General features: G+C 53.3%; 1 protein-coding gene across 4 annotated transcripts in view; it reads left to right on the forward strand.

Moving 5' to 3' along the window:
- The window catches only part of P2RY6 (pyrimidinergic receptor P2Y6), an 84,393-nt gene extending 75,887 nt beyond the window's left edge, over positions 1 to 8,506 (forward strand). For all 4 annotated transcript variants that reach the window (XM_054015863.1, XM_054015864.1, XM_054015865.1 and 1 more), the window contains exon 2: positions 5,887 to 8,506. In XM_054015863.1, the coding sequence (XP_053871838.1) occupies positions 5,938 to 6,924 (987 nt within the window). In that variant the 5' untranslated portion in view covers positions 5,887 to 5,937 and the 3' untranslated portion in view covers positions 6,925 to 8,506. The remainder of the gene's footprint in view (positions 1 to 5,886) is intronic.
- The last annotated feature ends 7,315 nt before the right edge of the window (positions 8,507 to 15,821 follow it).

The raw sequence follows: 15,821 nt of genomic DNA on the forward strand, positions 1-15,821 counted from the left end.
CTATAGCAAGGCGATGACTCACTGGCACAGCGCCTCCTGCTGGTTGTCCTGGGAATTAGCTCTCCAGCTCCAGAGCACCCTCTGCTGGCCAGTGGCTCGCCTGTCACTAGCCCCCCCCGTGTCCCTCCCGGACCCCAGTGCCCCTTTCATCAGGGTTCTGCCCACTGCAGTACCCCCGCAGTCTCTGGGTCTCCCCTCCCAGGGGAACCCCCAACCCTCTATCCCACCTTGCTTCAGTGGCTACTGCCAGTCATCATCTAGCCCCACTCACTGGGGCAAACTGCAGTCTGTCATGTCCACTCATCATCGGCAAGGGGGTTTTGGACCTGCTGCCTTTGCCTAACCCTGGGCTGCCCTCTGCAACCCCAGTACCTGCTCTGGGCCTTCAGCAAGGCCTGCAGCCTGGGGGTTTCTTAGACTGGAGCTCCTCTGGCCTTCTTCCAGCCCTGCGCCACTCCAGGTACCCTTCTCAGCTCCCAGGCAGCCTAGTCCTTCTCTCTCCACCAAGAGAGACTTTTCCTCAGCCTCTGGCTCACAGCCCTTTTATAGGGCCAGCTGTGGCCTGATTGGGGCGTGGCCCCAGCTGTGGCTGCTTCCCCAATTAGTCTAGCCTTTTCCTCAGCTGCAGCCCTCTCCAGGGCTGCGTTTAACCCCTCTTAGCCAGGGAGCGGGGTGACTCCCCCGCTACAGTACCTATGTGTATCTCGGACTATCAGCCATATAGTCGTGAGAAGAAAACTGTATCTGCCTGGTTAATTTCACTTTTACCTGATGTCACACAAAGTGGCACCACACAGAACTTGTAAAGGAACTGTACAAGGAAATCATGCAAGGGAGAGAGGTCAGCGCTGTTAGATGGGAGTCCAACACTCTGCCTGTAGGCCAGAGCTGTTCTCCATAGTGTAGTCACGTAGCCCGCATGGCACAGTCAGATGCTCTATCTTAGATTTAATATTAAACACAAAGTAAGTTTCTAGCCCTCCTGGCTGCCGTGGGACCCTTCCCAATGTGAATCAGAAGTAATGGATACAGCGACGCTTGCCTGCGTCTGCAGATAGCCTGAGACAATGGCTTAGGGGGGTGAACTCCCCTGCCCCCTATCACTGAGATTGGAGCATCAACTTTAAGTGACACATCAACTTTAAGTGTGCAGTTCTGGGCTCCCCATGTTTAAGAAAGATTAATTCAAGCTGGAACAGGTGCAGAGAAGGGCTACTAGGATGATCCAAGGAATGGAAAACCTACCTTATGAGAGGAGACTCAAAGAGCTTGGCTTGTTTAGCCTAACCAAAAGAAGGCTATGGGGAGGTATGATTGCCCTCTATAAATACATCAGAGGGATAAATACCAGGGAGGGAGAGGCGTTCTTTAAATTAAGCACCAATGTGAACACAAGAACAAATAGATATAAACTGGCCATCAACAAGTTTAGGGTGGAGCAGCATCCCAAGAGGAGCAGTGTGGGTAAAAAAACCTAGCTGGCTTCAAGACTGAGCTTGCTAAGTTTGGAGGGGTGGTGTGATGACACTGCCTACACTGGCATATAGCTAATGTGCAACTGCTAGTAGCAAATATCTCCAACAGCCAGAGGTGGGACACTGGATGGGGAGGGCTCTGAGTTACTACAGAGAAACCTTTCCCAGATGTCTCGCTGGTGGGTCTTGCCCATACGCTCAAGGTCTAACTGATCACCATATTTGGGGTCAGGAAGGAATTTTCCCCTAGATCAGATTGACAGAGACCCTGGAGGGGTTTCACCTTCCCTTGCAGCATGGGGCCAAGGTCGCTTGCTGGTTTAAACTAGGGTAAATGGTGGATTCTCCATAACTTGGAGTCTTTTTTATCATGATCTGAGGACTTCAGTAACTCAGCCAGAGGGTATGAGTCTATTGCAGCAGTGGGTGGGTGAGGTTCTGTGGTCAGCCTAGAAGATGACCACGATGGTCCCTTCTGGCTTTAAAGTCTCTGAGAATCAGTGTCAACATGAACTCATTAATCACTGATCATTCTAGTGGGTAGGGTGGGAGCTGCTGCGGGGGGGGGGGGGGGGTTGGATGCAGAGGACAGGACAGAGGAGACTGAAAGAGCAGGGAGAAGGAGAGAAACAAAGGGCAGGAACAACAGTGGCCACAAAGGGAACAAACTTTTCTCCCTGACGACGACTGCAGCAGTAACACCTGTGCTAACAGTAACTAAATGTTCAGTCGCTACAAACAGGCTGTACTGTCCCTTCAATGTCTGTGCAAACCACATCAGCCACCAGTGGGTGTGCAGGGTGTGCCGGGGGGAATATATACACCTGCAATGATGCTCCAGTCCCAGGCACCATAATTACCCTAGAATTCCACCATCTCCCCTCAGTGCGTTTGACACCCCTGCTCTCGTCCATCTCCATGGGCCAGGACAGCATTGTTACCTGTGCCGCTCGTACTCCGACTGCTCTAGTTTTAAATGTCTCCCGCAATGGAGTGTCTTTCCCTTGTCCTTGGGACTCTGTTCCACGGCCCATTACAGCTCACCGTTAGGAAGTTCCTGCTGATATTCAACCTAGATTCTCCTTGGCTAATTGTTCATAAATCTTCCTTTCTATGATGGCTTCTTGCTCTCGGTTTAACTAGTAACAGTGCTCTTGGGACGAACGAGCCGGCGTTGCGGGGGTTATATTGCTTTCTATAAATACATCTCCCTTCCAGTGGTTCTTCTAGTCCTTCATTTTCTACCTGTGATATAGTCCTTCTAGGGTTGTCAGTTAAGCACAGTTAATTTTGTTTTCAATTAATTGCAGGCGTTAACTTTTTTTGGTCAATTAATCGCATACCTCTGGGCGAGGAGGGAGACATGGGCGGGGGAGGAGAGTATGGTGCTAAAGCTGCAGCCCACAGCTCTGTGGGCAGCTGGGGAGGGGCGGGGCTGGAGCCCCGAGCAGGGCTGGAGCCCAGAGCCCACACCCTGAGGGGGCTGAAGCCTGGAGCCAGAGCCGGCTCCAGGGTTTTGGCCGCCCCAAACAGCCAAAAAAAAAAAAAAAGCTGTGATCGCGATCTGCGGCAGCAATTCGGCGGGAGGTCCTTCGCTCCGAGCAGGAGTGAGGGATCGTCCGCTGAATTGCCACCAAATAGCTGGATGTGCCGCCCCCCTCCGGAGCGGCCGCCCCAAGTACCTGCTTGCTAGGCTGGTGCCTGAAGCCGGCCCTGCCTGGAGCCCCATGCCCTGATCCCCCTGCCCTGAGTGGAGCTGAAACCCTAAGCCCCCCGGGGCTGAAGATGGGGGGAGGTCACTTTTTTTTAAGTCCAAATGGGGTCACCAGCACAAAAAGCCTGATAACCGCTGCCATAGAGAACAGGGGCCTGGCAGCTCAGCCTCCCTGCCCCAGCCTCTCCTCGCCGGCCACCTGCAGAGTCCCTGAGGTCAAATCCCCCCTCCCTTGCAAACAAGGGAGTTATGCAAACATCATAATCGTTCATTTGTAAGTTCACCTTTCCTGATAAAGATTGCCCTGCAATACGTGTCTGAGGTGAATTGAAATGCTATTTCTTCTGTTTGTCTTTCCTACAGTGCAAACATTTGTAATCAAAATGAATACTCTAAAGCGAGCGCTGTGCACTTTGTGTTCTGTGTTGTAATTGAAATCAGTGTATTTGAAAATATAGAAACCCCCCCAAAATATCTTTTAAAAAAGTATTCAATTATTGCTTAACAGTGCGATTAACACCGCAGTTAATCGCGATTCATTGTCTTAATCGCTCGACCGCCCTAATTCCTAGATAATGAGTCTGACCAACCATAGCACGTATCGGCCCCAACCAAGAGCAGCGCCCCCTTGTGCCAAGCGCCACATGAGAGTGGAGCGAGACGGCCCTGGCCCCAAAGGCGGTCTAGATAAGACAAGGCAGACAGACCACGGGAGGGGAAAAGAGAGGTGAAGTGACTTGCCCAGGATCACACAGTGAGTTAGTGGCAGGGCTGGGAATAAAAGTCAGGTCTCACAATGCCCCGCTCACCTCCCCTGGTCTCAGCCATGCTGGGCTAGAGGGTTCCTTCGGGTCGGCTGTAAAGCCCCGTCCCCCCGCCCCCCCCCCCCCCGCCGGTGGTTTTGTCCCGAACGCTCCCAGCGAAGCTCAGATTTCAGCGGCTGGTTCGCTCTCACATTTGTGCTTTTTGAGTCTCGTTCTAGCCAGGCTCGCCCAAGGCACGAGGCAGTCAGTCTGGGGACCTCCTAGTGGCTCCGGAGCCTCTCTAGCACGGGACCCGATCCTGTGAGCTCTCCCAGCCCGTGAGGTATTGAGCTCCCACCAGACACTCAGGATGGGGTTCACAGAGCCTCGCATGGCAGTGACGTTATCTGCCCACTAACCACACAGCCCCTGTGCCAGCAGGGCTGGTCAGAGCACGGTCGCAGGGCAGACCACACAGCTGTGGGCTGGATCCAAGTCACTGCGGCTCCAGCAGGAATGGATTTGACGCAGGGCGTCTGGCCCCGCTTGCTCTCTTGCGCCAGTGACGACCATTCTCAGACACTGGAGTCGTAACTCACCAGAGAACCTTCCGCCTCAACCCAGTGTCTTTTATGATTCAGTAGATAAACAGTTATTGTTAGCACAACAGCGTGTCCCGGCCTGACGCGGTCCGGGGGCATGGCCTGCCTGTGGGAAGCAGCAGCCGGCAAACTTCCTGGGACAAAGGGACAAAGTGAGCCATCGCCAGTTCTGGGCCATTTTACACTAGGTAGCATCTTCCATATGTGCTCTGTTTACCATTGCTTATTGGGGACCATGTTCTCACTTGACTGTAGCTCAGTTGACTTCAGTGGAGCGATGCTGCTGCTGATTTATGCCAGGTGAGTGTTTATATTACACTAGCGCCCAGAGACCCGGGTCGGGACCAGCCATCCACTGTACCAGGCCCTGTGTGAACACAGAGGTAGACACAGTCCCTGTTCCCAAAGAGTCTAAAATCTAGCTCTCCCTAAGGGCTTTATACACTTGAATGAATTTGCTTGGAGAGTGGGATAATACAGTGGAGGGAAAGAGATGGAGACATGTTTTTAGAGGCATGGCGAGATGGCAGCAGCTGCAAGGCAGAAGGCACTTGCACCGACAGCGCGGCAATGGGAAGGAGAAGGATTGTCGTGTAGTTAAAGCACTGGATTGGGATCCAGGATAGCTAGGTTTGATCTGTGGCTCTGACACACACTCACTGTGTGGCCTTGGGCAAATAATTTAATCTCTGTCTGTCTCAAAGCCCCACGGGCGGCTAACCCTTCCTTGCTCTCACGTTTTGTCTCTCGTCTGTTTTCACTGGCTGCGCCTCAGTGCAGGGACTCGCTGTGCATGTGTACAGCACCTAGCACAATGGGGCTGTGATCTCGCATGAGGTCTCTGGGCCCAGAGTGGTATTAATACATCATGAGGGGAGGGGAGGAGGCTGGTGCTAGGGGAATGGGGAACAGAACGGGAAGAGACGAGGTCCATGAAGGAGATTGAAGTGAGAGGAGCAATTCTGTGCAGTTGGGGGCTGGGTGGTCATGGAGAGGGGTGGGGGGAGGACAGGAGAGCAGCCTCACTAAATCAAGACGGGAGGAGATGCTATGCTCTGGCTTCGCGAGTAGTTCTGAGGTCAATGCAGGAGTCCCTGGGTGAAATCCTCTGGCCTGGGCCATGCAGGAGCCTTAGATGATCATATTGGTGGCCCTCAGATCTATGAGCTGGATCTTGAGCTGAATGAAGGGCCAGTGGGGTCATTTGGGGGATGGGGGTGATGTGCTTGTGCTCCTTGGTCCGGGGCTAGTTTGATGTCAGCATGGCTATCATGCGTGCCGGTGTATCGACATGACGCATGGTTCCTGGTATGGAACGAGTTCCTGACTGTCCTGTTCTGTTTTGCTTGCAGGCGCTTCTGGTCCAGAAAGCCCGCTGGGTCTAGGCCGAGCCCAGCACGAAGATGGAGAACTACACCGTGGCTGCGGCGACAAACTCCTGCACCTTCCATGAGGAGTTCAAGCAGATCCTGCTGCCCCTGGTCTACTCCGTGGTGTTTGTGGTGGGGCTCCCCCTGAACTTCATCGTCATTGTGCAGATCTGGCTCTCCAGGAAGGTGCTGACCCGCACTGCTATCTACATGCTGAACCTGGCCACAGCCGACCTGCTGTACGTGTGCTCCCTGCCGCTGCTCATCTACAACTACACGCAGAAGGACTACTGGCCCTTCGGGGACTTCACCTGCAAGTTCGTCCGCTTCCAGTTCTACAGCAACCTGCATGGCAGCATCTTGTTCCTCACCTGCATCAGCGTCCAGCGCTACCTGGGCATCTGCCACCCTCTGTCGTCCTGGCACAAGAAGAGGGGCAAGAGGTTCACCTGGATGGTGTGCGGCGGGGTGTGGGTCATCGTCATCGCCCAGTGCCTGCCCACCTTCGTCTTCGCCTCCACGGGCATCCAGAGGAACAGGACCGTATGCTACGACCTCAGTCCCCCGGACCGCTCCGCCAGCTACTTCCCCTACGGCATGACGCTGACGGTCACGGGGTTCCTCATCCCCTTTGTCTCCATCCTGGTGTGCTACTGCTGCATGACCAAGCTGCTCTGCCAGAAGGATGAGATGATAGGCCTGGCCGTGCGCAAAAAGAAGGACAAGGCCATCCGGATGATCATCATTGTGGTCATCGTCTTCGCCATCAGCTTCTTCCCCTTCCACCTGACCAAGACCATCTACCTGATCATCCGCTCCTTGGCGGGTGTGCCCTGCCTGGCCTTGCAAACCTTCGCCATCGCCTACAAGTGCACCAGGCCCTTTGCCAGCATGAACAGCGTCCTGGACCCCATCCTCTTCTACTTCACCCAACGCAAGTTCCGGGAGAGCACGCGCCACCTGCTGGACAAAGTGAGCTCCAAGTGGAGGCACGACACATGCCGCACCTACAAATCGTAGGCTCCAGGGAAAGGAGAATGAGGGGGGAGGTTCTGCTGTGCGGAGGCAGAGGACTGAATGGCTGTGGCTTTATCGCAGCCAGCCCTGCTTTACCCAGCAACAGGGAGAGCGGGAGCAGGAGGCAAGGACTGATGGTCCTGAGCATAGCGCTGGGAGCCAGGAGCTTCTGAGATCTACTCCCAGTTCTGGCCATGGGTGGGATACTTGGCCGCTCTGTGCCTCAGTTTCCCCATCTGCAGAATAGAGAACAATACTCTGTAAATAATAGGTAAAATGATGCTGACCTGCCTCACACCTTGGTCAGGGCTCGGAAAGTGCTTTGAGGATGGACCAGGCTAAGAACAGTTTATCCTTAAAATTCCAGCAAATGGCCTGAGTGGGAAAGGTTACAGTACAGTTGGAAAGAGGAAAGTGAAAATAATTGGGAGCAGGCTTTGGGGCTGGGCGAGGTGGTGTCCGAACGCAGTATTAGTGCAGTTACTATGGTGCACCGCAGCTGTCACCTATGAGGAGGAGCGGCTGCTCAATATTAACCGCTGCTCGCTCTGTGGACTGGCGATCCTTGCCACGGATCTCTGACTGGCAAAGCCCTAGCAACCACACATGGGGCTTTGCAGTGAATTGTGCTACTGCCGCTGATTACAATGGGTCACAGTCCACGCCAGTGGAGTTGTGGCACAGATGGGTTTGTCCCAGCGTGTTTCATTCAGAATGAAGTTTCCAGTGGATTTGGGAAATCCGTTATTAGCAAGTAGTTCAGTGGTTTACAACTACCTAGATTTTGTGGACAAAAATCTCTCCCCATGTCAGTCCCCTATAGAGGAGATCACCTCTGAGAATGAGCAGTTCGGGAACGGGGGAATCAGCTGCTGCATGCCAGTGCACGAATTACTGGGATCTGGTGAACTTATTAGGGTGACCAGACAGCAAGTGTGAAAAATCGGGACGGGGGTGGGGGGTAATAGGAGCCTATATAAGAAAAAGACCCAAAAATCGGGACTGTCCCTATAAAATCGGGACATCTGGTCACCCTAGAACTTATCCACCAGCCAGTGTTTTTTCACTGCTTTGCCACAGTACTTCAAGTTTCCCAAGCAGAAAGCTACGTTACTAATGCAAGGAAAACCTACCCTGGGAATTTAGAGAAGACAATAGGTCTCTTGGGACCACATGAGTCTACAAAAGGCTTGATCCATATGGGAGGGCAGGAAAAGGGAAATCTAGCGAGTACATCTACAGTATTATTGGCTGTTAACAATGAGGACACAGTCATTAAGCTAACTTGACTGCTACAGTCCGATTCAGTTCTATCTAGGTCATCTTACAACTCTCATCGCCGTAATATCTGAGCACCTTATGATGCGATCGTCCTGGTTTCTACTGTTTAAAGATTCACCAGTTGCCTGACTGGATCTAATAGGGCTCTGGTGTGTTTTTATTGTATTGTATTTTTGTGCACCCTCGTTAGAAAAGCATTCTCATGTCATCTCCAGCATTTTGAGCTAAGATCTAGTTCATGGGAAATTTAATCTTTTAAAAGGGAACTGGAAACCAGAATATTTTTAAAGAATTTCCAAGCTAACTGCCCTGTTTTTATGATACGCTGGTTTAGTGTGTAGAAGCATGTCTCCCTCTAGTGGCAGATCCCAGATATAAGTCTGCTACTTAATTTAGCTCATGCAATAGAGACCTGTGTTTTTGAAGATGACAGGTTCAGTCCCTGCTGGAGTTAGCATCTGCGCAGCCACATCTCATGACAGGCTGCACTGGGCTTTCTAAGCAAGTCAACTCTGTTGTGACACATCACTGAATAACATTTAATTTGGGGGTGGGAGTGGAAGAAATGATGGGAATGACTGTCAATGCTTACGCCTGGGATGGTTCTTGATCAGCAGCAGAAACTAACCACTGAGTATGTGCAGGGTATGAAATAAGAGTTGAAGAATTTAACTGAACAAAGGTGGAGTCAACATACTGGGCCAAAGCCAGCCCTGGGGTAACCTAGCACCACTCGACTTAAATCACTTTGAAGTTGGTGGAGTTGCACCTGCTGACAGTGGGGGTGAATTTGACGCCGTGGGAAAGTGTAGGTGCTGTATCTTCCCGGGCTGGGCGCATTTGAAATCAGTGTTGAGACAAGTAGCCAGACCTCTCCTAGGCACTACTCTGAACAGTAAGGTGCCATCTATCTACCAGCACGATCATGTCATAGCCACTCGTGACATTGTCCTCTGAACTGTTTATGGGACGGCTGCCCTCTTGGCCGATGTACCAGGGGTTGAACAGGGATCTCCAGAGCTGAAAGCATAAGCACTTACAGCGTGAGCTAAGGAACCTAGCTCCTCTAGTGGGTAGCTTCTATCGCTGCAGATCAGCACAGCAGAGGACCAGTAACACACACATACACACACCAGTGGATGCCACTTATGCCACACCTGGTATAGGCGCTGACTTCTACCCGCGCCGGTGGGTGCTTGACCCTCCTCTGCCCCGGCCCCACTCCGACTCCACCCCTGCCCCACCCCCTCCCGCCCCTGCCCTGCCCCCATTTCAACCCCTTCCCCAAAGTCCCCAACCCCACCCTCTCCCTGCCCCTATTTGGACTCCTTCCCCAAATCCCTGCCCCGGCCCTGCCTCCTCCCCTGAATGCGCCATGTTCCTGCTCCTCCCCCCTCTCTCCCAGAGCTTGCTACGCCACCAAACAGGTGTTTGGCGGCGGCAAGCACTGGGAGGTAAGTGGAGGAGCGGGGACGCGGCGCACTCGGGGAGGAGGCGGAGGTGAGGTGGGGCGGGGAGTTTGGCAGCTGGTGGGTGCAGAGCACCCACTAATTTTACCCCGGGGTTGGCTATGTTCCCAATACAGCCCCACACTGCTTAATTTAACCTGGTTTCTACTGATACCATTTGCTTTTCTCTGTCTCAGTGCACCCGCTGTGCTCATCTTCCTCTCTACCCCGACCTACTCCTCCTCTTCTCCAACCTGCCACTCCCATGGGTGGGGGGTAATGGAGGCTGGGGGACCCCAACCTCTGTTAATGCTCCCCGTCGCAGCCCTGGGGTGGGCCACGGCAGGGCTCAGAGCTCCTCTGAGCAGCCCAGGTTAAGGACTCAGTCCCAGCCAGCCAGCTGGGGCTCAGGGCTCCTCCAGACTGCTCCAGGCGCCAGCAGGCTATCTGAGGCTCGGGGCTGCTCCGGGGCCTGGCCAGGGCTTGGGGCTGCGCCAGTGGGCCGGCCAGTGAGAGCAGGGGGGCAGAAGGGGCCTCGGGCGAAAGGGGCGGACAGGGCAGGGCCTCGGGCAGAAGAGGCAGGGCAGGGGGCCAGCCTCCCCAAACGGCAGTGAATATGCTGCCCGGGGCCACTCCCTTCCAGTCCTCACACCTCTCCCAATCTCATCCCCCTGACAGCTCCTTCTCTCTCTAACCATAGAATCCCAGAAGTGTAGGACTGGAAGGGACTTCAGGTGGTCAGCTAGTCCACTCCCCTGCACTCAAGGCCGGACTAAGTAATAACTCGACCATTCCTGACAGGTGTTTGTCTAACCTGCCCTTAAAGCCCTCCAGTGATGGAGCTTCCACAACCATCGCCATGAGCAGCACTCTGGTCATTTGCACTGAAGAATAATCCCACTTCCCTGACAGGAGCTTCTTTCTCAGGAAGCTCTGCACATAACTCATTTGCATAATGCTCTTCACTGTAGTCCTTTGTGGCAAAGGGTGTGTTACCTTCTGTGTTTGTACAGCACCTTGCACAGTGGGGCCCTGAATGAGACTTTGGGGGACTTCCAAAATCCAAATAAATAGTGTAGTGTGAATCCACCCGTACCGCACCGTACCAGTGCATTCTGGGAAAACTATCCCATAGTGCCTCAGCAGGCAATAGCCTGCCCAGACTGGCACCAGCAGCATGTGTAGCAATGCCTTCTGGGATGTCCTACCACACAGCTGGGAGGGAGCAGGCCTGGCCGAGCCAGTGATGCAGGCCTGGTGTGGGGGTACCCTGGACACTGCAAAGGAAACGTGCCAAAGTAGTTCTAGGAAAGCATCCACGGGCTGGACTAGGGTTCAGGCAGGGGTGGAACTATTGCCATGGTTGCTAACCAAGTGTTAGTGGTGGAGGCAAGCCAACCAGGCCACTGCCTGGTTACAGACTCTACTAGCAGTTGTACTATGGACGTTGTAAGGTCAAAGGCAAAGCACACACTGAGCCAACAGGTGACATGTAGCCACATCCACACACACAAGTCCTGCAGAGTGTCCATCGCTGTAACTCTTAGCCATTCACTGGACACCATGGCTGCAAACGCTAGATCTGAGCCACCAGTTCTTGCCCACCTAAAGCTCCCCCTGAACACGCATCAGGCCTTGCCTAGGGGGAACTGAAAGGCTAGACCACCACCATCTGGTGCATGTGTTTTGAGAAGCTGTAGAGGGCCTTTGCGTGGAGTAACCATAGCGTTACCAGCTCGTCCCCAGATGTAAATCTACAGTCCAGAATTCACCGTTAGGCACAGGTGCTGACTTGTAATTTTCCCCAGGGGTGCTCCACCCCCACTCCGCTCCTTCCCCCGAGGTCCCACCTTCGCTCCACCTCTTCCGGACCCCACTTCAACCCCTCCCCCAAAGCCCCCGCCTGCTCACTGCTATCTGCCCTCCCGCTAGTGCCTCTCCCGGCCGCAGAACAGCTGATCGGTGGCACTGCTTGAGCCCCAAAGCACCCATGGAGTCGGTGCCTATGCCTTTAGGGCTGACCCAAAGCCCAGGGACAGCAGTAGGAATAACTCTCATTGACTCAATGGGCTTTGGATTGGGACATTTCTTCTGGTGGATTCCGGAATTTGAAAAGCTCCTAGGGAGAGTTCTAACGCAGCTATTTGGCCTGGAGGGACCTGCCCCAGCCTGGCATCTCCCCAAAGTGGCCCTGTCTCTGGAATTGAATGACTGACTGTCAGGCCTCCTTCTTGGTGGAGCTCACCGGGCCTGACCAACATTGGCTTGAGAGCAGCGCCCTCTATTTGGGCCAAATCCAGGCTTGGAGTAAATAGGACCATTTCCACCATAGTCCGTCAGCAGGCAAAACTCCCAGATGCTTCAATGGCTCTGGGTTCAGTGATTCTCAGACTTCAGTGGTTCAGGAGCCAACTTAGCCATCAACAGTACCCACAAGAGCCCCAGGAGTGTGAATTCGTTGTTTCATTGATTATTTTTATATCTATATAATTATTCTCACAGCAAAATGGCTGACCAAGTAGTCTACAATTGGTTAATAACATAGTAAAAGCTTCCTGATTGGTTAATAACTTAGATTGGTTAATAATTAAATCACCCGGGGTTTTAATATCATGCGCTGCAAAGAGCCGCAGGAAACGCAGAACAGAGCCACTTGTGGCTCCCCAGCCTCCGTCTGAGTATCACTGCTCTCGTAGATAGGAATCTGCACTGGGACTCCGGAGAGCTGGCCTCCAGTCCCAGCTCTGCTACTGACCAGCTGCATGACCTTGAGCCAGTCACTTCATCTCTCTGTGCTTCTGTTTCCTCTCCCACCCTTTGGCCGTCTTCTCTGTTTAGACTGTAAGTGCCTGGGGGCAGGGAGCGAATCTCACTAGTGCCTTTATAAAGCGCCTCGCACGATGGGGCGCTGATCTTGACTAAGGCTCCTAAGCACGGCTGTCGGACCAAGGACGATAACTAGCTGAAGGCCCGTGCTGTCACACGGGTCATTCGGAAATCCGCGTGGATCAAAGAGCTGAAAAGGGCTGAGGGCTTAAAAACTGGAGGGTAACAGACTGCGAATCCTAGTGCTGATTGGACCTGGTGCTAGTCTAAACACAAAGAGCTCTCAGCCAGGGGGGTGGCTGTTCCCATCCCTGACTCATGACTCAGCAGGGATCCTGCACTTCGAGGGACACCCAGACAGATTGAGAGCCCTGCAGTCTTCTTCTCTAGCTAACTAGTTGTCCCTGATGACTCTAGGCCTGGATTTGGGCTTTGAGGAGAAGGCCCAGCAGAGATGCCTGAAAAGAAGGATCATAGACGCGTAGCCGAGTGTCCGTTTAGAATTTACAGACAGGATTTCCCTTTGTCCATGTCTTCCTTTATTTACAAATGTCCTCTGAACTCTATGGTCCCAGGGAGCCCTTCATAGCAGTGAATAGCTCATAGCACTGCCCTGGGACAGGGGTTCAATTGAATTTGTGGGCTGGTTGGCTGCTTTTACTCCACTAAATTAGGGGTTTCAACCTTTTTTCATTTGCAGAGCCCTAAAAAAATTTCAAATGGAGGTGCGGACTCCTTTGGAAAACTCTGACGTAGTCTGCAGACCCTCAGGGGTCTGTGGACCGCAGGTTGAAACCCACTGCCCTAAATTAACTCTAGGGATGAAATGACCAGCAGGCTGCATTTGTTACTAGAAACTAAGTCTGGGCTGAGGACTCACGCTGTTGGTTTGGATCCCTGACTTGCCCCAGTCCCTTTAGCTGCTTCATAGTGCAGCAAATAGTAACTGGACTTTTCTGAACCCAGACGTTCTGGGCCGAATTCCCTCTCATTGTCACAGATGTAAACCAGGAGTCACCCCACTGAAGTGGATACAAAGTGGGTAGAGTCTAAAAGTGGTGTATGGGAGATCTGGATCAGGTCTCATGTAACTTAGGCTTGGCTTATCTGTTTTAAAAGATTCTAGCCACTGTAATGTTAAGAGTGGCCACAGTTCCGAATGGGCTTAAGTAAACCTCACGATGAATTATGTTATGTAAATATATCGTATTGTGCCAGTCTGGCATGCAACAGCACCCTGCAATGTAACACCCGCTCCCCCTGCCCCTGAGCCGAGGACAGGAAATCCAGTTCTCACCCCTGCCTGCTTTCACTGTTTGACCATAACCAAACCCCCTCCTTTCAGAAGGGGAAAATCAAACACAAGGTATCCAGAACTGAGCAATGTAACATGCCATGACTGAAGCTGTACAAACTCTATGGTCCTCTGTCCTCCCAGGACAGGGCACCAAACAATGACCAGGGTGTATAGAGGGGGAAAATCTTGCTTGTCGCTGTGAGGAGGAAGTCAGGGGTGGAGTGGGGAAGAGGAGGGAGAAATGTGGGTGACCAACTATGTGGGAAGGAGGAAGAATGAACAGGCCTTTAAAATTTTAAACAGATCCCTGTAGGGTTCCCCTCCCCCAGTTGTGTAAGGGTGGATTTATTTTCCATGCTCTGCTTTGCATTGTTCCGTTCCCCAGACAGAAAAGAACAACAAATCCTGACTCCGACTGCAGACCCTGCTTCCACAGTCCCGTCCTCTGGGGTAATTTTCTCTCTGTTGTTTTTTCCCAGCTGCTAGGCACTTATTTTTTAAATAAAAACCAGTGTGAGGATTTTCCTTTCTGCTAGTAATAGCTGATCCTGCCTGAGGATGAGCCAGAAAGATCAGGAGAGCTTCAGGTAGACCCAGACTAGAGTTAAGGCCTGAGCCAGGAAGTTCTGATCTGGATTGTAAGAAGAAATCCCCCACAAAGTACAGCGCCTGATCCACAACCCTTTGGGAATCTTTACACTGAATGTAATGGGCTTTGGATAGAGAACAATGAGATGCTGTGGCGGGGCCTGACTACCCTGCCTTAACCCGGAAGGAGTTAAGCCCCAGGGACTGGCAGCGGAAGTCCCGCCTCCCCGGGCAGACTGGGCATGCGCCAAGTGCTACAGGAGTATAAAGGGAGGGAGACCAGCTCATTCTGGGCTGGAGCCTGTAGGAGAAGGAGCTGCTGGGGGAGTTCCTGCGGCGGACCAGCCACGGCCGCTGACTGCACCGGGAAGAGACGCCGTCCACGGCCCGCCTTCGCCCCGGCAATTGGAGGAGACCCAGGAGACGACCGAATCCGCCGACTACCAAGGACCCGACGACTCCTGGGAGACCCCAACGGAGAGCCTGATAGGAAGTGACCCCAGGAGGGTGGCAGAGTGCTACCTCCTCCCCCCCCCCCGGGGGAAACTCAGTGTGTTTTGGTCGGAACCCCCCGCTGAGTTGGTGGCAAACCATTACGCTACTGTTAGGGCCCCGGGTCGGGGCCCCCCTACTGGGGCTGTCGCACCACAATGATAAAGACTCTGGCCGCTAGGCCATGCTACCCTCCACCCGAGGGTTGCTTCCTGGACTCTGGCCGATAGGCCCTACTGCCCTGTAGCCAAGGGCCATGTTATAGACTCCTGCCGTCAGGCCGCGTCTCCTTGAGGTAAAGGGGACGCCATAGACTCTGGCTGGTAGGCCATGCTACCCTCCACCTGAGGGTTGCTTTCTGGACTTCGGCCGGTAGGCCCCACTGCCTTGTAGCCAAGGGCCATGTTATAGACTCCTGCCATCAAAGCCGCGTCTTCTTGAGGTAAAGGGGATGTCATAGACTCTGGCCGCTAGGCCACACTGCCCTGGACTGAAGGGCTATTTTACAGACGGTGGCGGATAGTTCACGCCGCTCGCAACCTTAGGGGCATCACAGATGCATTATGGGGATTGTAGCCTTCTTCTGAAGCATCTGGTCGGAGACAATGTACCAGCTTAGATGGGTCTGTCCCTGTTGGAGATGGGCCCAAGCCGCACACTTCGAACCCTGTCCATTTGGGCTCATCTCTGCTTCTGCAAGGTGATGGTCCCGTACCCCCAGCAACTGTAGGTGCTGCCCTCTTTTCCTTGCCAGGCCTGATAGCTCTGCTGCTTGTGACAATGGCATCACAGCCTGAGACGGACAGATGTGGGTCGCTCACGGCATTCTATGCTCACACTGCCCCATCTTGGAAAGCATGTGCAGCTAGTGGGGTGTGGTTTTGATCATGCATCTTTGATCAGTTCGTCCCTTGTGTTGATGGTGAGCTGTCCAGTGCACGTGCCGTGCATGTATCGGCCGTCCAGTG

The sequence above is a fragment of the Malaclemys terrapin genome, chromosome 1, assembly GCF_027887155.1.
Source record: "Malaclemys terrapin pileata isolate rMalTer1 chromosome 1, rMalTer1.hap1, whole genome shotgun sequence".
Classification (NCBI taxonomy): Eukaryota; Metazoa; Chordata; order Testudines; family Emydidae; genus Malaclemys; species Malaclemys terrapin.